Genomic DNA, 23,906 nt, shown 5'->3' on the forward strand with positions numbered 1-23,906 from the left:
TGTACATGCTGTGACTTTTAGAATATTTCTCTGCTTCTTAATTTGGAAAGATACAGATTTTTTTTTCAGTTGTATTTCACAGTGGTCAGTTTTAATGAAATAACCATCCGCTTAAATGCAGGAGACAAGAACTATCTGGGTTTGAAGTCCGGGTCTACAGGCTTACTAGTTTTATGATTTTTGGCAAGTTATCCAACCTACTTCCCGATGCCTTCTCTCTAAAGCAGTATAATAATTGAAAAATCTCATAAAACCACCTTATAATACACTGGACTGTGAGCTCTGCAAGATCAAGGATTTGTCCTGTTTATTTTTGTCACCTCCAGACCTAGAACTGTGTATGCCATGCAGCAGGGCATGTTAAACTTTTGTTAAATTCAGCAAGATAATACATAGAATACATTTAATACAGGGCCTGGAGCACATTAACGATAACAATTAAATATGCTTAGGTGTTTTTTTTCAGCATTATTAAAGCTCTTAAATACTATTGGTTGCACTTCAAAGACGACAAATTTTATTTTATAAATGTCTTTTGCAGAAGAAATATTGATCTCCTACTCAGCCATTCTATATTGACCTCAGATAATACTCCTTACAATGAAGTAAATTTGGCCTCTCTCTCTTCTGTCTGCCAACATAATTTCTGAGCTGACTCATGAGTACGAAGGAAAGAATGGAAATTAAGTCCTATTCCCTGAAGGGGTGTGTGCATGTGTGTGTGTTTATATCAAACTGAGGTGTAAGATGACTTGTCTCCTTTTAATTTTCCCAGCAAGGATGTTCAAAGCTTTCTTTTCTGTAGTTTGCTCTAATTCTTAGTAAAAGAAACTATATTTCTAAACTCAGTTCATTTATTTGTATTCTCTGACTTAAAACACTCTCACTCATCTGTCCTTAGTAATAGTTTTAAAAGGACTGTTTTTTTCCATTTTATTTTCCAGATGGATTTTTGTAGAGTTTCTATGAGTGCTTCAGAATTTTAAAGCAAAAGGGACCTCAGAGATGAGCTCATCTTTCTCATCACTTCATCTTACAGATGAGGAAAGGAATTAAAAAGAGAAGTTAAACTAGCTAGTGGCACATGTAAGATGTGAGAGAGATTTGTCTTTCACTGGTGTTGTGCTGCCTCCCTTGTTTAAAAAGCACATTAAAAAAAAAAAACCAAAGCTAACCACATATGAGGATGCTTCAGTCATTCTGTTTTCTTTTTTCATCCAAATCTTTGCAGAGATTACAGTGCTAAAATGTTAGCTAAACTATTGAAACAATTCTGTATGTATTCTGTTCTGATGAAAATTAATTTAGTTATATCTTCCATAATAGCACCATGTGAGCAGAACTTGGTTCTCTGAAACATATTGCAGAACTTCAGTTTTATTCAGGATAAAGATTAGAATATATTTATTGTTTATGGAGTATATACCATATAAAACTTTTCTCATATAGCTAAAATAAGTCAATGTAATGAAAGGGATTTTTACATATGGATGTCTGCCTTAGTATATGTTAATTTATTTTTATTATTGAATAAAGAAAGGTCAGCCTTTATTGTCAGCCTCTGTTTTTTATAATGTTATCATCCATTTCCTACTTTTATTCATGTCAGAAGGTTAAGGTGGCATAAGTATCTGCTATTGCAAAATATATTCTCATTTTACCTACAATCATAAATTCTTGAAAGATCAGTGGAATTACATGTGCTGTAGTCTTCAAGCTTCTCAGTACATTGGACAGTAATTCACATGATCATTTTAATGTCTAGTCATACCACTCCATAACTCTCTTTTCTTGTACAGCTGTTAGAAGTCACAACATTCTTGAGGCAACAGTAATCATAGACACAGCTGTCATGAATCTTTGAGAAGGTTTTTTTGAAATAATTCTATCTTCATTCATTTTGAAGTGTTGAAAACATATCGCTGCATTTAAATTACTGCAAATTTTCCTGAGTATTTAAAACTTTTAGGCATCTCTGCTGGACAGGTAAGAACGAATCAGTTTACGTGATGGGGCTGAGCCTCTTTGCTCAGTGTCAGCGTAAGAGCCCCTGTCCAGAACGGAAGGGCCTATGAGGGAGCATGTCTGGAGACAGTAGAACCTCCCTCTTAGGCCTGTGTTCCACAGTCAATCATGAATTTATGCAATTAAGAATTATAGTGCAGAGTACAAACTTATCTTCTTATATAATGACTCTTGGAAATTTGTTGATCAAAGAGGTGAGTAGCATCCTTAGCTTTACATTTAAATATACATAGTAACGAATATATTGCAGTTTAAATATTGAAATAAAATATGCTTATTTAATATAAAGAGGCTTATTATTTATAATATTAAGAATCAGTATCTAAATTTAAAGTAGCAGTGTTAACTGACTGTGTAACTTTTTGCAGTGACCTCCAGTAGCTCACTGAAAAAGGATTTTTGTACATTAACATTTTTTACATTTTAGGTTTAGCTTAGTCAAATTCCTAATCATTCTTTTCCTCTGCTCCCTTCGGTTGGGTCGTCCGTGAGTTCAGTTTGTGTTGCAGCTAAGGTGCTATGCTGGGGCTAATCTCTGTAAAATGCTAGCATTTGTTCTTCTTTTTCCTTATCATCAATCTTTCACACTCATATCAAACCCCTAATGTATCAGCAGGTTTCCCAGAGCTACTGGTTAAAATTACCTTTGCTTTTGGTAAACTCTGAACCTTCAAGCCTCAGTGTTTTCAGTTGCCCCCCTGTGGATTCTGTGAAGCCTCTCTCTGCACATTCCTCACTGCCAGTCACTTGCTTTATGTCCTGAAACCAGGAGGAGAGCCCGTTTATTATTCCAGCTATACCTACCATCCTTCCTTAAATGGAGAGAGTGTGTAAATATTTCCAATAATTGGTGTCACTTACGCAAACTACAGGTGAAAGTGGTTAGAACTCCCAAAGCAAGATGGCTTGTGTTTATTTTACACAGTAATAATATAGATATTTTAAACCTAGCTGTTTTCCAAAGTTCTTTGCTTTTCTGACACTACAGAAATTGGCATATTTACCTGTTTGTCTTGAAAGCAAATGTGGTGCAGTTAAATAATTTACATCTTAAAGTTTGTCTCATTAATTTTCACACATTAATAGTTCATATTTTATTTGTTTCATATCCTTCTGTTTGGATACTCTTTTTATACGTATGTCTTTTCTTCATCACTTTGTAAATGCTTTTCTTTCATCCAGTCTGACTAGGGCTATTCCTTACTAGTAAAAATGGATTCTGATGCAGGTAGGGTATCATGGGTCATGGTGCATGATGTTTTCCCCTTTTGCTTACTAGAGTTTCCACACGCAATTATTAGGTTATAACTTTATTCTTCTGGAAAACTGACTCCTGCCTTTGAGTATAGTGCTTTGATTATTGGTGTGAATTTTTTTGTTGCTTCTGATTACAGACCCCTGTTCATTATTGTTAGTCTTATTAAGGTTTATAGTAAACACCTGGAGAATTCTTGAAAATTAATAGAAAAAGGGGAATGCCCTTTTCTCTTTGAGTAACAACAATTTTTAGTAGCCCTTTTCTCAGGTAAATAAGATTCTAAAATGTTCTCATACTTTGATTTTTCTATTTGGCAAAAAGCCTTAGACTAATGATGATGAAATAACCATCTAAGTTTGAAATTAAAGACACTTCACTTTGAAATTAAAATTATTTTTATACTTCAAAATATAACATATATGCCTTTGTTTATTTTCAAGTGTTTAATAAATAGCATTTTCTAAAACAGTCACACACAAAAAAAGTATTAGCACATCAAACAAACAAAAACAAAAATTATCTTGAGTGTCTTGCCTCCAAAAACGTCTCAGTAGTAACAATAACTCAAGATATTTTTCCAGAGATGCCAGTGCCCTTTCACATTTGTTACTAGGTAACCCTTTGATGTATAAAAGTCTGTGGTGTTCTTTCTAAAGTGGAAGTAAGTGTTACATCATTTGTTAAGAGTCACACTGCGTTCTATGGGATGTTTCTGTGAAAGTTAACAAATATGATTTATTTATGCATACTCTATTAAATTGTTATATAATGCTGTTTATTTTAAAATAAATTATCTTAATTATTTGGGGTATGCAATCCATGTTTTTTTTTTAAAAAATAAAGCCAATGTGAATCATTTAAGTAGGTATTCTTATCAGAATTACTTTTTTCCCCTTAGTTGTGCTTTCCAAATTTTTCTTGGATTGATGAAAAGGTAATAAAAGTTTAACCCACCACATTGTTTAGTACAGATGTTAATGTACTATTTAAAGGTCAGGGAATAAAGAAGAAATTAAAAACTTTTTAATATGCTCAAAAAACAGTTTTCTGATCCTAATGAATTAATTTGGTGATGCTTTTAAATTCGAAATTTTGTATGTAATTTCTTACCACAGCCACGTCTTTATTTTTATACACCTCTTATTTTATTTGGTTTTTTTTTTTTTTTTTTTTTTTTTTGCAGTTGGTACACCTTATTACATGTCTCCAGAGAGAATACATGAAAATGGATACAACTTCAAATCTGACATCTGGTCTCTTGGCTGTCTACTATATGAGGTAGGTAATGTTGATAAATTCCAAATACTGATGCAGTTTTACTTACTCTATTTCCTCTATCGTTATAGTATGTACTTATTTTTTTCTGAATTAAACAGCTTTTTAATTATGAAGAATTATTAATCGAGTTAAAACTTTGTATAATGGAATTTAATAACTATACATTCCTATGTAATATATTTTTAAATTGTGTTCTTTTGATGAGAAGTTTATTTTTAAAACATTAACTTTTATGTTTATATAATGCTTTTTTGTATATCTTGCATTTGTAAAAATGCACATTTGAACATCTGTAGATCTTGATCCATGAATTAAAGGAGAGGTATAATGGATTGGATTTAATACATATGAAAGTATAGTAAATATCTTTATCAATATTGTATTTCACTTTTACACAGGTGTAATTTAGCATTAAGGATACTACGCAAACAGATAGTCCTTCAAGGTTATCAATTTAGTTTCCATGAGTGACAATTTGTATTGGTAAAGCTCAGTGAAATACTCTTTCTTTTGTTCCACTGGTGATCATTTATCAAAGGAAGATGGAATCAGGTAGGTAGGTCCTCTACAAATGTTGGACTGTAGTAATTTGGATGGATAGAAGAAAGCATATTAGCAACACATTTTATATCTATGTTATAGAGCAATGGTAAAAAAGTATCTCAAGCTAGTGACTTCTGTAATTTTGTTTTAATTGAATGATAATTTTCCTAGGAATATAGGCTTCAAATATAGGCTTTGAGTCAAAGCTGTTAATTAAAAATTAGTCTATATCTAAGTAGGTTTTAATAAAGTGAGGAAATATAATACATGGAAGCATTTTCATATCCCTGTGTGGACATCATTTTCGTACCTTTGTGTACATAAGAGAAGTCTAAAGAGGATGGATAGATGCCAATGCATTTCTTACTATTATATTTCGTGTCTCTTGTCCTCCTGACTTAAATGAAATATATGATGGAGTCATCTCTTTTAATTGTGCCACCGTTACTTGAAGTAGAGCATTAGGAGGTGTTGTTTGACTTTTTAAGAATGCATGTCATGTTCTTTTATTATTTTGATAGCAGATTCAGATTTCCTTGAGAAACTGGAAATTATTTATTTTGTCCTTCTTACCAAAGTGGTTAACAACTACTTAAAATGAAAAGATTTTTAAATATTCTTAAATAAACTCGTACTTTGGATTATTTTTATTGTGAAGAATTATGAGTCATGTAACAAAACATGTTTTTATGTGTGCCTATGAGATTACACGAGATTATGCTCACTGTGTTCTGTTTTGTTAATAATTTGTTACAATGCTAAAAAGAACTGGTTTGATTATGTTGTTACTATAATGTTTAAAAGTTAGTTACTCTGTACATTTAAAATATTTTATATCTGTTAACCTTAGATTCCTTTAGGCCATAGTCTAATATTATCCAAGCAACATTTTCTCTTTAAATCCCTAAAAGTAAACAACAAATTGGTTTCCAATAACTACATTAAATTTAGCAATAAAAAAGAAAAAGTTGTGTTGAGATAATAAGTGGTTTTTGAGAGGAAGTTTGCATTATTCTTTTAGGTCTAGCAGACTCATGTCAAAACTGAAATAATTTATCACATTTTGAATTTGCCTTTGAGAGGCAATGTCCCATTTTCATGTGAGCTTAAAATGCCGTGGAAATAAAAATTACGTCTTTGGACATTCCTGCATCCATGAGTTATATGTATTGTGGATGATTTTGAGTTAAGTATCTATCATGCTAACACGAGTTTTCACACCAATGCATTTTCTTGATTTCTCCATGCCAGTCTTTTAGAAGAACTAGAATTTTTCTAAAGATTTAATGTAACTTTATTTTCTGTCTCTTTTCAGTTATATTTCAATGTAATGTTAATAGAAATACCTAGCAGTTTGACTTTAAAAAATTGGTCATAATGTCACGCAGATATTTTATATTGTATCCCACTAAAAAGTTACTATTAACAATGAAGACGTAGGAAGCCTTTTTTGAAAATGTAGTTTAAACTCAGAAAATTAGACTTTCAAATATTCCTGAAACCTCAAAAAAAAAAAAAAAACTAGCGGTACAATTTTAATTGATATGCAACAAAGTAGACTTTACTAATTAAAATCAAGATGCTGTGCTTTTGCTACATGGCCCTTTACATGGAAAAGTAGGTTTTACACGTTTCCTTTATTGTTCAGCGCGGCAATTGCATCCTTACAGGGTTGTAGGTTGGTGGCTTACAGTTCAGAAAAAAAGAGAGCTGCCACCAGCCCCGAAGACAGACAGTGGGCTTTCGTCCCTCCGACACCCCCAGAATACTAATCAGGAAAGTCAGACCCTGGAGGTCAGGGAGTAAGTCAATCATTCTAGCGATCGTCTCAGTGTGGAGGATCAAATTAGCCTGAAAAATTCAGCTGCTGGGAGGAGAGGGCGAGCAGCTGTCAGGGGCGGCATCGAGATGCACTAATGAACCAGATGAATAGTGCAAAAGCTTGAAAATAAAAACAGGACAGTTGACATTTTTCATCTGTCAAAGCAGGAGATGCATGAAAATATACTATTCCTGTTTAACTCCTTAGGGGACATTGAGATTTTTTTTTTAACACTCTGCAGTACTGAGAAAAAGGATTGTAATGAATGCCTAGCATATGATAATGAATGTATGTACATTTACCTAAGGTTTTGCAAACACAGAGAGACTATAGTTTATATATACAGTTGTATCTTTAAGGTAACATTTATCATAAAGTGCCCTTGCATTTGAAACAAAAGTTATTATTATTATTATTGCAGTTCTTTTGGAAATTTCCTCTCAGAGCATTTTATATGATTAAGAGCATTCAAATTGTTTGTAATTTTTTTCTCTTCATGTGAAACAACTCTTCCCAAGGTACTGCTATATAGGTGTGTGCACGTTTTATTTAAAGCATAGGCAAGATAAAAATTTGTCGAGCTACTTTCCAGTTTTGATTTCCAAACCCATCCCCTTCTCATCAAGGCTCTGAAGGAGTTAAAGCTCTGTCTGGAGCACAGAAGACAGATGAGAGCCATTTTCAGCTTGTCCTGTCCCCACTGACGCTCACTGAGTAGCACAGCATGGACCAGCGTGTTTCACACACACTCTGCCTGTCTGGGGAATGTACACATTGTCCTTCCAAAATCAAACTTATTAGCACATGTAGAAAAGGGTGACTGACTTTGGGGCAGCCTGGCACTCCGTGTTGTATTCTTGCTGCTGCGGTTCAAAGATTTAGAAGCTTTTGAACAGGATGCGAACATTTTAAATTGAATTTTTAGTTTGTAACCCTGCTTACCACAGTACTCGCTTGCACTTTAAATGTCAAGTTAGAACCTTGTCTTAAAATACATTTAAATTCAATAATGTCTTTTTTAAAGTTGCTCATCCTTCGAGTCATGTTTTTCTGCATAAAAATCTCATTTGGAAGCCTTGAATTACAGCTATGATTCGTAGAGCTTTTGAACATTTTTAATGTTTTTGAGACATTGTCAAAAGAAAAGAGTTCTAATTGATTGTACAGTATTTGGGGATCAGTTATTATATTTAAATTGAGAAGACTTTGTTTTCTTCTCAGAACAACCTTTACTCAGAAACTAATATACAAGAGAAAATGCTCTGCATTCTCTTCCCTATGCTAGATTTCAATTCAGTTTTAACTTCAGTTTCATGTTTGTTTTATATGGTTGAGCTGTACGGTGTAATGGCGATTTTGTTGTTGGATATACCAGTTGTTTTTATGTCATTACAGGTACAAAGAGTTTTAAAATTATATGTTATTTTCTTAATGTTTTATGTTGATTTGTATGTAAAGAAATATGCTATTTCTCAATTTTAGTGAATTTTAAAATGTTGAAAAAAAAATAACCAAAAGTTGCAGTAAGATTTTTAACTCTTAGCAAATATCCCCAGAAAGGGATATTCATAAAAATCAAAATGCCCAGATAACTTTATTTGGAATATTTTTAATTATTTTCTACCCCAGTATAATATACTTGACGAAATCACCTTTTAAGTTACCATGTAACTATATCAGTTTCATTGGGGACATTTTACAGATGGCTGCATTACAGAGTCCTTTCTATGGTGACAAAATGAATTTATACTCGCTGTGTAAGAAGATAGAACAGTGTGACTACCCACCTCTTCCTTCAGATCACTATTCAGAAGAAGTAAGTCTTTTTCAGTTCACATGTTTGTCCGTCATTCATTTTGCTAACATTTTTATCTTATTAAGAAATTTTACTTTATCCGGAAATTTAAATGAATGGCATAGGTGGCAGAACTAGCACTTTTTATTCTCTTTTCATTCACTTGGAGACTTGCTGTCTAAAGAGTTGACCGCAATTCATAATGTGTAGTGGAACACAACCCAACTTGTGGTATAAAATTGGCCACTTCCTAGGTGTGTTAAGAATAGTAGCTGACTCTACAGTGTACTGAACGATGCAAAGGGCAGAATTAGTGCTCATACCTAGGCTCTAGTTAATCATCATATTCGATGGCCCCTCTTAACAGGGCTAACTCCTTATTTTCACAGTCCCAGATGCACACACCGTTGTAACTTGCTATTTTGGCAGAACTTCCCATTCATCCATGTTTTCCAAAACTCGAAACGTGCATCTCTTAACTACCTATCTCTGAACCTCATTCTTTAAGCTTTACCTTCCCTCCTTTGACAATACCTGTCCTATCATCACCTCACTGCTATACTCAGATTCCACTAGGGAAATGTTTTGAGGTTATCATTGTAGACATGTTTAAAAAGTGTGTTAGCTGTGGCTGAAAATCTTAGAAGGCTACCTTATTAAGATCTGAGTCTGAATGCTTGCTTGCTTTAGTAACCCATTGAAATGAGTTGTTTTGGCTCTACCCAGTGTCCATTCTTTCATTGAACAAAACATCTCCCATTTTAGCCTAATACATCATGATTTTACCAATGGTGAAGGAGGAGGTATGCAGAGTAGCAGTATCTCAGGTCAGCTAAAATGTTTCGTATAAGCTCTTTATGGAACACTCATCGGGGACCTACCCAGAGAAAATAGTGTCTTGAGTTAGGACATCCCACCTTCTCATGAGCAACAGATTTTTTGCCCCAGGAAAATGGAAAGGAGAAAAGGAAAAATATAAAACAATTATAATGTTCACTTATTAGGTAATCATGTCAGTCTTTCTATTGTGAAATGAATAGCATTGGGTCTTAGTATTATGTAAGGAAATTTGAGTTCGTGTAACTTGAATAATAAATATCTCTAAAGAATTTTCACCACATGTAAAGCATTTGTGTTCCTAGAATTTAATAGGCACTTTTTCTTCTGGTAGTTTTGATACTGATAATCAGTGATGCCTGTTTTTTGCTCCATAGCATTTGTATTCAGGTAATTAGAATAAACTCTTACACAGCAGTGATGATAATTTAAAAGTATTATCTTTATTTGATGTTAATACTATTACGTTAGCCATTTTTAATTACTATTTTGGGTATAGACTATAAATATGGCATTTCACAAAACCAACTTCAGAACCGTAGGCCTGGAAATACAGTAGGGTGTGAACAATAATGCAAAATGATAGCCAGAATGTCAGGGGCCTTTCTTTGTTGTGTCATTCATGCTGTCTTCTTTTTTCCATGAAGCGCATGAATATTTCACATATCTGCATCCTCATCCCCTATTCTTCTTGACTAATTTTCAGACTGTCTGCATTTGCATTTCACATGGTAGCTGATTAGGAGATGCGAGTGCAGCAGCGAAGCCTCAGCAGGCGGTTACCATGGTGACCTTCAGCAGGATTTTAATGATGCTACCACTAGTGGTTCGTTGAAGTCGGCCTGCCTGCAGGGCTACTTCACTGCAGCTAAGTGTGAAGTTGGATACGCGGATCCTCAGCCAAGGGGCAAATATCAAAGTCTGGCCCAGATAGAAGGTCTTAGAGTTGGGAAAGGAAAATAGATTCCACTTTTTCTTCACTCTATATAGTTTCCAGTTTCGAAAAGAGCTATAAAGCAAAACACATTATATGCTGTACTTTCCAAAAAAGTGTGATTCCTCATATTGGTAAAATTCGTTTTCATTCCCTGATGAAATAGAAAGCTTATAGTTCTAGGTAAATATGGAAAATAATTCTTACTAAGGAAATGAATATAAAAATGTGCAGACTGTATAACAATGTTACTTTAATCTGTTTAGTTATGTAGAAGAGTTCTCAAAATAAGAGCTTTGAAATGCAGATGTGCTAATAAATATTTTCTCTCCTTAAGTAGGAACTCAAATTTGTTTGTAAAATAATTATTTATTAAGAGTTCACAGTAGCCAAAAATCCCAAATTTGGAAGTGTAATAATGTCTTAAATATTTTTGATAATTTAGATCTTTTAAAAATTCAAATTACCATTTAATTTGTTAGTATGGCAAAATACAGGAACCAATAAAAAGTGAAGTACAGAGTTTTTCAACAGTGAACTTTTAATGAAAAGATAGTTTATCTTGTTAATTTTATAGGTAAAATGGTAACAGACTGTGTAAATATTTGAAAAATAAAAAATTTTAAGCAAATTAATGTACCAAATATGTATTTGCAAGCTTACTAGATTTACTTAGCTACTGCCAAATTTTTAAGGCCACTGCCCAAACAGGATTTTAAGGGAACATTTTGTGAGAATTCTAGCTATACTGCCAATCAGCCTCAGTTGATAGGAATTCTAAGGAACTCTACACAAATTATTTCTAGACATAGTCATTCTATTTAGAAGAACTCAGAGTTTCAAAGTTTGGATTTTTTTTTAAATTCCTATCTTATATTCTACAACATATATAACAGGTAAGCATTAAAACAAAAAATGAGAAATAGTTTTAGAAAAATAAGCCTGTATGTCAAATCTTTTCTTTTGAATTATGCTAGACTTAGTGTGTACAAACAATTGGGGTTCCAGATTGAAGTATTTCATCTACACATGAATGATATTAGAGAATCTGTATTTTGTGACTTACTTAAATATTTTTCTTTCTGATTTCTTTTGCTGTTTTGTATTTTTTCCTTTTTCTAGTAATGATCTCATTCATGTATTAATGGGCAGTTACTATATTTAAGCAAGGGTCCTGGGTTGAAAAGATACATATCTTTCCTTGAATATCTCTTAGTTTAAGTGAAACTTGGTATTGTTGGTGACAGTGAAGCAAATATTTACTTATGTATAAGGAATTGTGACTCAAAAGCCTCATAAACAGACCTGGGTTCATCTCTCAAGGATTATTGATCATCAGATATTTTTTTCTAACTCTATCAATGCAAGTTCTACTAGAGGTTCCATGAATTTTCATGCTTTTGTAGATGATGTTTCCTCTTTCTGAAATACCTCTTTCCCTGTTCTTTACCAAACAAACTCATTCTTTTCCTTTCAAATGTAACTTGTACATAAAGTTTTCCTGTGTGGTTTTGCCTGACCTCCTTTCTTCTTTCCCCATTGCCTTTTCCCTTGGCGGTTACACCATGTTGTAGTAGCTTCCTTGCACGGATGCCTCCCTGCAGGCTGTCAAGCTCCTGCCCTTGAGGATCAGTAACTCTGCTGCTTATCTGTGTATCTCTAGGGCCTGGGGCCGACACATTTTTATAGGCTTAGTAATCGATTGACTGATTGATTGAGCGAGTGAGGGTGGGAATCTGAGTTAAAGGAATAAATTTTTTAAAAGAATGGATGAACCAATAAATGAGAATTGAATGAGCGAGAGAAACTTCTCCAAAGAACTCTCTCTAGAATAAGGCAGAAAATTACTCACAAGATAGGCCAGAGGATGTGATAGTTTTCTTTTATTGATATTACTTCCTATTTTACATAAGCATCATTATCTCTGTAATGCCAGGTGTGCATTTACTGGGAAATAAGATAAATAGACTGTTTTCCTTCAATTTCAGTATTTAAGTTCTTGGAGAGACATTGGAGTAGTCATCAAAACTATGCATTTGTTCACTAGCTTGTCTCATGAATTCTAAGTAAAAAACAATAGTAAATAGCTATATTTAATTATTTAGAAATTTACCTGATACTATTAAAAATGTCAGCATTAATATCAAACAAAATATATACTTTGTTTCATTCAATACTTTTTGTTATTAAAATTTTCTAGTTTGAATACAGAAGGCATAAGAAAAGTTGACACAGTGGTGCCTCGGTGGTTGCTTTTAACAGAGTGCATGTTAGGTTTGAGGAGATAGCTTTGGAAGAAAGTTCCGTAAGTTGAGTACAGGGTTTACAGGTGAAAGTTTAAGAAATGGAAATGAGAAAGAAGGATAAAGCGTGCCCTTGGTTCAAGAAAATTGAGTAGAGATAAATTGAAGGAAGACTAAAGACAATGCTTTGAGTGAAAAAGAAATTTAAGCACCTGTCAAACATTGGAAAGCTGGTTAAAATGTTAATCAAGTAGACTGTTATTACAACAACACTTGCTGATCTGAACTGCCTGCTATGGCAGATACTTATCTATTTAGTATTAATTTTAAATGTATTATCAGAAAGAGTGTTGAAGGATACAGTATTTGTGGTTATTGTGATTATATTCTGATTATATTTAGAAAACTTACTAGTTTAATAAGTCTCATTAACACTCTTTATAGGTTAAGAAACCAGCAAAATGTGATGTTGGAATCAGAATTTTTAATCCAGTGATTAGTTTTCACATTACATAATGTCTCTTTTGTTTTACATTAAATTTGTGTTCATTGTGTGACGTTTGACCTCCAGCCCACAGATAGAAAACTTTGTTATTTTAAAAAAATCAAGTAATGAGACTACTCAAAAAAATTATACCATAAAGTATCAACCTGAAAGGTCACATTCAGTGAAAGAACTAATAGAGAATGAATGAACCATAAACGTTCACCTCATAAATGCTAATGAATATATTTTGGTTTTACCTCGTTTCTGTTATTTTTGTCTTCCTCTTTCAGGTGGACAGTGTCCCTCTGCTTTTCTTTTTAAGTTAGAGAAACGGAGGCAGTAGGGAGGGTTCTTTCTAGCCTCTCCTGAAATAGTTTAGCAGTGCAGCCTGATAATATCTTTCCTGCTGCTTCACTCAAATGTTTGCAAATTGCTGACATCATCTCCATTGCTGTTGAAACAACAGAAGTCTTGATTTTCTGGTGTATTTAAAATCAACACAGTGATTGAAAAGTTAAGATTTTTTTTCTATGGTTGATTTTTGTATGAATAACAAAATAATAAATTTTTAATGGAAATAAACTGATTTCAGATATTTATAGGTTATTGGGGAATATATGTGGCTTTGAATAAAATTATAATACTGAATTTTTTTCACCTTTTGAAATCACATTTTCTTTAATTCGGTTGTCAATTATCCTGTTAAAGAAGGGCAATTGCATCATTCCCATTTTACACATGAGTAAGTAGAGATGTAGACAAGGTTTAGAGCAAATACCAGACATCACAGTGGTGCCTGTGCTGCATGGCATCCCCATTTGCGTTATAAGAACACAAAGCCCAAAGTAAATTCTCAGGTGTTTTATGAATGAGCATTTCATGATTTCTACTTATTCTTTATTTTTTATTCTACTTATTCTTTATTCTAAACTTACTATTCTTTATTTTTCTCCCCTCTGTTCTTAACCCTTTCACTCACCCTATTTATCTGGAATCTCCTTCTCTAGAGGCATAGCGGATTAGAGGGCAGAGTCACAATGAGGCATTTGCTTAGAACACTCTTCTGGCTCATGAAAACTCAGGGACAATGTAACATTGAAAGGAAAGTACAAGGCAACTACAGAAGGGTAGGAGTTACTGCTACATATTTGAGTATGAAAGACCAAGCATGTATCTCAAGATAGCCAATACGTTGATTCATAATATATTGCACAAAAAAAGTTACAGTTTGTCATAATTTTCCTAGTACTTTATTTTCAAATGGCTACTATTAAGGCAAGGAAAACACTAAATGAAAGCTTTAAAAATTATAACTGTGTTTCAAAAAGAATATTTATAAATAATGTTTATTTTTTATTAATAATATGTTTAAAGAAGATTTTTAAGGGAGTAAGTCAGTAACAAAAACCATGACCTTTGCTTTAGTTCACAAAAGAACTGCTTTGTGTAAATAGAAAAAAAGATGAAAGTGTCAGGTGGAGATTATTTTTACATTTTTGAAGTTAAATTAAGTTTATAAAACTTTTTCATTCATTTGAGCAGTCCAAATATTTTTAGTTTTGTAATTGTTAGATTTATAAATTTTTTTTTTTTTTTTTTGAGACGGAGTTTCGCTCCCGTCACCCAGGCTGGAGTGCAATGGCGCGATCTTGGCTTACCGCAACCTCTGCCTCCTGGGTTCAGGCAATTCTCCTGCCTCAGCCTCCTGAGTAGCTGGGATTACAGGCACGCGCCACCATGCCCAGCTAATTTTTTGTATTTTTAGTAGAGACGGGGTTTCACCATGTTGACCAGGAGGTCTCGATCCCTTGACCTCGTGATCCACCCGCCTCGGCCTCCCAAAGTGCTGGGATTACAGGCGTGAGCCACTGTGCCTGGCCTAGATTTACAAATTTTAATAGATCTATATAAATTTTCTGGAGTTGTTACTGTAAATTAACCAAAGTTGTTTAAATTGGTGTTAGAGGATTTTTTTCCTAATACGTTGTCCCAAAATTATTTAAGAGAAGGACATTATTTTATATGGCACAAATAATGTCTGATGGTAATTCTGTACAAATATTTCTGCAGTCTCTGCAACCATGTAATCAAATCCCGAGATGAGTATTTTACTTTAAAATGTAGATATATATGTAATAAAATTAATAATATATAATTGTGCCATTATTTATTATAATTAGCAGTGTTGTCTCAAACAGTATTAATAACATTTGATTTTCTTTCTTAGAAATTGTTTCAGTAAATTTAATATTCTCATCACTTACAACAGAACATCAGTTGGTCACCTTGCTGATGGTTGCCATATAATATTAGACCTTTAAGCTTTGAATCTTCCATTTTTGTTTAAAATACATAGTTAAGCAAGCCCTTTGTTCACCTATGCTTCTTAAGTGACATTGGGGACTTGTTCCTTGAAGACATGAATCCAAAACGTGTCCTATATTTCACACATCTTATGGGATCCTATAAAAATCGTGTAACTTTCTGTAAGACTTTCACAGTTTTCAGAAGACACTGAATGATCTTCAGCTGTGAAATATAAACATTACATTACCTTATATCTGTGTAAGATTAGTTTCTTTTCCCTTTCCCTCTACCCCCAAGTCAATCACTAGTGACACTTTGGTGTACAAGTCAGATACGCCTAATCATTTTGTATAAATATCTAAAGCCCCAAAATATAGTGTACTTTAATGTATTAGACCCACTTTGGGGTGCTAAAATGTGTCCTTGGGAAGATGGAAATTGGGTATATCCGGGAGGCTGACATAATGTAATTGGTCTCAGAGGGATTAAGAGGGGGGTGAAAAAGAAACAGTACCAATAGCACTAGTCTTTATTATTCTGTTGAGAATTGTGTTAGTGACCTAAAGCTATAATGCACAAAGAGCCCTATTGTTATTACCTGTACCTGACTGAACTTGATCTGTAATTGGGTTATCACCCTGACAACAATGACTGTTAACACTGTCTTCTTTTTAACATTTCTGGTATCAACCTATTTGCTTTGATATCTCTTTAGAAATATATAGATCACAGTATATTTGTATTTTCTCTACTTTATTGACAACATTCATTTCCTTATGGCTAATGACCTCATAATCCCTTAGAAATGTTATAGAGAATCCGTTTTATTTTTACTTTATACACTTTGTTTCATTTAAGTGTTTCTGTGTTGCTTTTAAAATGTTTGAGAAGCATCTGAATTAAACAGTTTTCTCTGATTTTTTAAAGGCTTTTGTATATTCAGACCTTTGCCTTATTTTAAACATATTTTATAAAACAATTTTTTATAAAAGCAACAAAGTAGACTTTTTTTTTACAAACAAGTAGAAAGTAATGCAAACAAAGTTTTCTGAGATAACATAAACCATGACTTACTTACTTGTATTTATTCTTATCAGTGTTGCAATATCTAATGATATTGGAATTATTTCCACAGTTTAAAGCAGTGATTGGAAAGCTATCTCCCTCAATCAAGCACACATTTTTTTGAGCAAGTGATTGACTAATATTAGAAAACGAAACCTGACATGAAGGAATATGTATCAAATTCTTAATATTATTATCTAATGACATTTTCCTAGAACATGGGTTAATAATGTAGTACTTAAAATAATTCAATATTAAAAGTTTTTAAAATAACTTTAATCCTTCCAGAGGTTTACAGAAACTATTTTAAAAATGTAAAACAAACACTGAGGGAAATCGCTAGGATCATTATCTCATTTTGATTATTTGATATCTGAAAAAGAGAAAAAACTTAGAGGCATTTCTTATGTTCAACAGGTTACTAAATAAATTTATAATCTGGAATAAAGAAATTGTTCTATGATAAAAATGAAGTATATTTTATTCGGAGGGAGTTTACTGCCATTTTCGTGAGTCAGATTAGAAATAACATTAAAAGTATAATAATTGAATATTTTGGTGTCATTTAAATATATATCTCACAGATAAAGTAGGCTACATCTTATTGGGAATTCTGCAGAACTCTAGAGAAAATTTTTTGATTTGTTTTTTGATCAGAATTGGCCTATGAAATGTGAAGGCAGATTCATTGACTTTAGAAATCAGAGGAACTGGTGTTAGAGCTAGCATTCTTTTGAAAATCAGATAGCCTAGCAATCTATCTTTGACTGTGTGGAAGGTCACCCCACCTTTGTGCAGAGGTGGCCGTGAGGGACCCTGCAGATCAAGTTAGAATTTTCTCTGGCAGTATAATATAGTACTGTATGTATTTAAAAGCTTGGGCGCTAGAGCTAGACTGCTTCATTTCAAATCCAGGCTTTGTCTCTTGTGCCATGGTGGCCTTAGGAATGTTACTACCCTTTAAAATTGTATAGACCAGTAGTGTCCACCCCATAGAGTTTTTATGAAGGTTGAATAAATTAAATCATGTAAAATGCATAGAATGGTTCATAAATATTACCTTTTTGGAGATAGTTTTTCTTTAGCACTGGAACTAGCATTTATTTGAAATCCTAGAGATATCTCAAAGAGCATAAAGAGATATCTTTTGATCTGATGTTCAGGGGACTGTATTTTCAGTTTTCCATTGGAGTCTTAGAAAAACTCATAATTCAGTGGAATATCCAAGTCTAAGTAATATAACCCCAGATATGTTCACTAGCTGCAGAAAGTGCACCCCTTCGTAACTATGAGTCAACCTATTACGTATAGTTATTTAACAACATAAAAATGGATTTTCTCTTCTAATGGATGGATTTTAAACCCTAGTTCTTAATACAATACCTGGTTTATAATATACACAGGTGACTGTTTTATCCTCCTATTCATGATGGCAGGGCCGCAGATAACTCTACCATCTTAAAGTGATATTATAATTTTGTGTTCATTAAAAGAAGGAGATGTGACCTTGTTTGTAATTGTTATTTAGTCTTACAAGACTATTCATGGATCCATATGAATTCACATTTTTAAACCAAATTATTAACATTAAAGGCATAAAATTTTGCTTGTGATTTTTTTTTCCCTTGTTATACCAAAAGATTTTTGCAACTGATTTTTCCACCACTAGAGTAACAGGTCTGTTTAAATATATCTTTAGAACAACCAATAATTATCTCACAAATACCAAGGAAAATTATATGAAATTAAAAATTCAGCCTATATAAATCTCCTGTTATGTAATTTACAATCCACTTTTTTTCAAAAAAGATTTGAGATAATTTATAGCAACAGACATGACTTACCTGAAGTTCAAATGGATATATAAGTAAAATTCACAACCAGGGATGGAAGGGAATGGAAATGTATACCTGTTATGACCAACAGAATTGCTGTGGTTGAGGTTCTAACTTGGTTATTGCTTCCTTTATCTCATGGCACAAAGGGAAACATAGTAAGCAAATTCGTTGCTGCTTATAAGGGGGAAATATACTATTAATAGTTCCTCACAAAAGAGAAAGTTGTCTCCTACTGAATTATGGTAGAAATAGCTTATATGAAGATTTGTGAGTAATGTACCAAGCAGTGTCTTCAACATCAATTTTATAGCAAATGCCTAAATGATGTTTGATGAAATCCAAAAGCATGTATAAAGGCACCATTTTGGAAAGGTGATTTGTCAGCAGGATAAACAAATGTGCTCCCAAGATGCAGCCTTCTGGTGGTCTAACTAAAGGATAGAACTTAGATTATCCAAAGTTGTAAAGGTGACTTTATTCATTACAGAGTCTTCCCTACATTTTAATTCCTAACACAAATTTGATAGAACCCACTACATGGCGTACTATTTAAGGTTGTATACTCTTTGACAAGAACTTGGATTCTATTCTCTTGATTTGCTTAGAAGAAAACAAACAGCATGTCAGGTGGACACCCTTAATGAAATTTGAGCCATCGTACCACTGTGTTCACTAAATAACAGAACAATCTCTGAGTGAAATAAACTACCCGTGTTACTTTCTCCATTCTATGGATGACCTGTTAGTATCTAGTCACTCATGTCTCCTGATTGGAATTCAGGTGATACCTTAAATCAAGTGTTATCCCTTTATCATGGAAATGATTTGAAATTAGTGTTACTACTAATCATCATGTATAAATAGCTGTATTAAGCATCATGAGAAATTCAAACCAAAAGACCAAGTAGGTAAAAGTAAACAAGCTGTCAGCAGTAGCAAGTGGTAAAAGACCTGCATGAAAAAAATCAAATGACTTGAGTTCCAACTCAAGTTTCACTGTTAATTTTTTAATTCATCCTTGGATTTTTCATCTGTAAAATGAGACTGTTGTGGGAATTACAGTGCTTTAAATATAGCTGTTAAAAATAAAATTATATGGAAGATTTTGTAAAATGATAAGTTCTATATCACCCAGGCTGGAGGCTCTCTGCAACTTCCACCTCCTGGATTCAAGCAATTCTGTCTCAGCGTCCCTAGTACCTGGGATTACAGGCATGTGCCACCATGCCTGGCTAATTTTTGTATTTTTGGTAGAGATGGGGTTTCATCATGTTAGCCAGGCTGGTCTTGAAACCCTGACCTCATGATCTGCCCACCTCAGTCTCCCAAAGTGCTGGGATTACAGGCAAGAGCCACCACCCCCAGCCTGGAATATTTTTATAATCCAGAATGATAACTGCCATTAAGCAAGACTAAATCAACACATGAGTATTTAAGAGAACCATACAACTAAAAATTACTGTTTAATATAAAAAATACTGTTTAACAACTTTTTACTTGAACTGTCTCCTTTATCTTCATAATCTAGATATGGTAGAGTCACAAAACATATTTAATGTATGTAATTCAGTTATCTTGATATGAATGCGGAATTAAACCCAAAATTCAGGAATTCATATTTCTTTTTCTTTTTTTTTTTTCTTTGAGACGGAGTTTCGCTCTTGTTACCCAGGCTGGAGTGCAATGGCGCGATCTCAGCTCACTGCAATTTCTGCCTCTTGGGTTCAGGCAATTCTCCCGCCTCAGCCTCCCGAGAAGCTGGGATTACAGGCACGCGCCACCATGCCCAGCTAATTTTTTGTATTTTTAGTAGAGACAGGGTTTCACCATGTTGACCAGGATGGTTTCAATCTCTTGACCTCGTGATCCACCCGCCTTGGCCTCCCAAAGTGCTGGGATTACAGGCTTGAGCCACCGCGCCCAGCCCAGGAATTCATATTTCTACCGAAATCTCAGTGTCAGTATCTCGAATGTGATATCTTTAAAAAGACTCAAAGTGTCCTTCTTGCCCTCTCAAGGCCACACCTTCTATAGTGTTACCACTTCTGTTACCCACTTCAGATACCGTGGTATCTGAAGCATAGTATTCTGATGAATGCTATTTCTTGCCTGAAATCTTAGAGGAACTTAATTGAGCATTCTGCTGGCATCGTTCTCTTTTTGCACCAAGAAAGTATGTGCTGAAGCCCAAATCTAATGATCTCTCCCTCTTGCCTTAAATACTGATTTCCCATTGTCTATGTGAATAGATTTGAAACCCCTTAAGCCTTTCTTTTTTTTGGCCTCAGCTTATCATTTCATCCCTGTGGCTCCGCAGTCATGCAGCAGTACCTGCCATTGCTTTCACACACATCATACTTTCTTTGGCCAGGAATCATTGTTCATTCTGTTATCTCTGCTTGTAATTCTCTCTACCCCTTTTGTATATTAAGATTATGTTTTTGCTTCAGACATCAGCTCAGATACCACCTCCAAAAAACCTTTTCTTTTTTCCTCATCCAGAAGTTACCCATTCATCGTTCTTTGATTCATTCCACAAGCCAGTGAGTACTTACCATTCATCCAGTATCCACCCTCTAGATCTTGTAGTTTAATAAGAGAACACAGACATTTAATGAATTACAAAAAAGTATTCTAAAGACTTTAATACAAGAATGTGAAGGGTACACTGGGGGCCAAGTAGAATATAGTAAGTTCCATGTGGCAAATACAATAATGAAGAAGGACTTAAGAGATATGCAGCGAGGAGATCCATGGGTAAGGCATGAGACAGGTGAGAGAGTTAGGGGTTTTGAGGGTTATAAGATCCATGGGTAAGGCATGAGACAGGTGAGAGAGTTAGGGGTTTTGAGGGTTATAAGATCCATGGGTAAGGCATGAGACAGGTGAGAGAGTTAGGGGTTTTGAGGGTTATAAGATCCATGGGTAAGGCATGAGACAGGTGAGAGAGTTAGGGGTTTTGAGGGTTATAAGATCCATGGGTAAGGCATGAGACAGGTGAGAGAGTTAGGGGTTTTGAGGGTTATAAGATCCATGGGTAAGGCATGAGACAGGTGAGAGAGTTAGGGGTTTTGAGGGTTATAAGATCCATGGGTAAGGCATGAGACAGGTGAGAGAGTTAGGGGTTTTGAGAGAGGTGTTATAATAAGAGGAGCAGCGTAAACAAAGATGTAGGGGCATGAAGCAGTTTCAAGCACTGAACTACAAGTGCTTTATTATGGTGAGAAAATAGAGCGGGGTAGGGGAAGGGAGGAGGAGTTTGGGGCTAAATAGGAGCCTGGAAAGGGAAGCGGGAGACTGATTTTTAGCAGCTAATATTATACCATGCTAAGGGCCTTAGCTTTTCTAAGAGGCACGGGGAGCCATTGAAATGCTTAAAGTATAATCAACTGGGTGGTTAGGCAGTGCCAGAGAGATTGGAAGAAAACCAAAGCGAAACCGTCAGTTGGAAGACTGTTCCAAGACAGTGGCGGTGGAGATGGTGTGGCAGGAGCAAACACAAGGTTTAAGGAGCCTGGGACCACCGGGACTGGTCAGTGACGGTCAGGCAGATGACAAGGAAATATGATGCGATGTCTGGTGTGAATTTCAAATTTTTAACTTAAGCAATTGGAGATACTGTTAGGAAGAACCAGTTAGAGGAGAAAAAATACTAAGATTTCAGTTTTAAACATGTTTAATGCGAATATTTATGTGCACCTTTACTCAGAAGGCAGTTGGAGGTATGGGAACAGAGTCTGCGAAGAAGTCTAGGCTGGAGACTGGTATGTGTGTTCCTTGGCGTGTCGGTGGTTATTGAAGGCATGGAAGGAAGCGGAGTTGTTGAAGATGAGACGGAAGAGTGAAAACGGGAAAATGACTAAGGAAAGGACAATATTCGGGGCATACCAACATTTGGTAGATTTTTCAAAGGCAGATCAACCTACAAAAGAAACTAAGGTCTAGGCAAGTTAAGGTCTAGGCCAGAATTGAATGATGTCAATCCAGAAGGAGAAGACTGACCAGGATGAAAGGGATTGAAAATGGTCTCAGTCAAATCAAACACAACAGTACTGGAGGGAGGGAGGGAGGGAGGGAGAGACTTGGAAGGACAGGAGAGTGTGCTTACGTTTCTGATGTGACACAGCATTTTAAGAAACAGGCTGTGTCCTTGGAAGGCAGAGACTAAACGGGTATGAAAGTGAAGATTACAGCCAGGTAATCAAAGAGGTTTGTATTGATTCACATCAGATAAATGGGAAAGTGACCCAGGATGAGGGTTGTAGTTCTTGGAATGGAGAAGGATACTGTCAGCTGTGTGGGTATCCTCAGTGAATGAGGTATAACAACTCATAGTTAAACAGGTTGTAGAAAAAGAGGAAAGTACTCTGGGCAGCTACACTTAATCTTTTACCTCTGTCTCACAGTACCTTTTGAGATACCTATCACTGTAGTTTATAATAGAATTATTTTTATGATTTCTTCACTTTCACATTTGTTTCTTTGTTCCATTTATCTTCTAGATTGTAATCTGTTTAAGGGCCTGTGCTATTTTTCATTATTGCTTTATCCTTACCACCTAACAGAGTGTCTGCTACATAATCCTCCATTGGAAACTACTGAATGATCAGTTGAATGAAAATGGAAAAGAGGGGCAAAAAGAAACAGTGAAAGAGTCAGGTGGTTAGAAAGGAAAATGAGTCATTTTCTTAATTCTCATCCTGGACAGCAAGCTTCACTTGTGGCTAGGTCCTTTGTCTTATCCTGTGCCACCAAATGCCACCAGCATAGTGTCTCTTGCAGAGTAGATCCTCTGGAAATATTGCTGGGGTGGATAAATGGGAGCATTGCCAAAGCGTATTTTAATTTTATAGGGTTTTCTTTTTATATTTTATTAATTTTTAATGTAACAAGTAATTGAAGAAAAGCTATATTAACAGATTATTGGATTCATAAATATAGTGACGTATGCCTGTTGTATATTTCACATATCTGATTTTATATGGTGATAGGTCTGTTGATTCTTCTGGGAAAGGAAACTCTTTATGACAAAATACCCTTCGTATTTGGTGGAGATTGAACGAGTAAGTGGGGTGGGAAAAGCAAACTCCACAGTGCTTTGGCTCTGCTTACCGTCGGGTCACCAATTGACCTGCCATCCCTTAGAAAGGCCATCCTTAAAAGAGCGGTTCAGAAGCATCTGCCAGGACACTCCCCTACCTGTGAACCTTATTCTCTGTCTTTCTCCCTTTCTGTTTTTCCCAGTTCTTGCCTTTTTACTTGAGAGAACTGGAGAATCACTATCTTCTTCAACTAAACTTGCAAAGTTAATCTCTAATCTTGGTTTTTCCTCGTGCCAGGAGAACTGAAGTCAGTCAGTCATTCTCAGCATTGGAAATTCTACCCTATTCTGAATTATTATGCAGGAAAAATAAGATTTCTGAACCAACTTGAAGGACGTGACAGTGTTAGGAAGTCAAAACATTATTACCGCA

At 34.6% G+C, this 23,906-nt stretch overlaps 1 protein-coding gene across 11 annotated transcripts in view; it reads left to right on the top strand.

Moving 5' to 3' along the window:
- Positions 1 to 23,906, top strand: part of NEK7 (NIMA related kinase 7) — a 151,703-nt gene that overhangs the window by 123,088 nt on the left and 4,709 nt on the right. For all 11 annotated transcript variants that reach the window (XM_054248271.2, XM_017966515.4, XM_054248269.2 and 8 more), the window contains 2 exons: positions 4,467 to 4,561; positions 8,629 to 8,742. In XM_054248271.2, the coding sequence (XP_054104246.1) occupies positions 4,467 to 4,561; positions 8,629 to 8,742 (209 nt within the window). The remainder of the gene's footprint in view (positions 1 to 4,466; positions 4,562 to 8,628; positions 8,743 to 23,906) is intronic.

The sequence above is a fragment of the Callithrix jacchus genome, chromosome 19 (assembly GCF_049354715.1).
Source record: "Callithrix jacchus isolate 240 chromosome 19, calJac240_pri, whole genome shotgun sequence".
Lineage (NCBI taxonomy): Eukaryota > Metazoa > Chordata > Mammalia > Primates > Cebidae > Callithrix > Callithrix jacchus.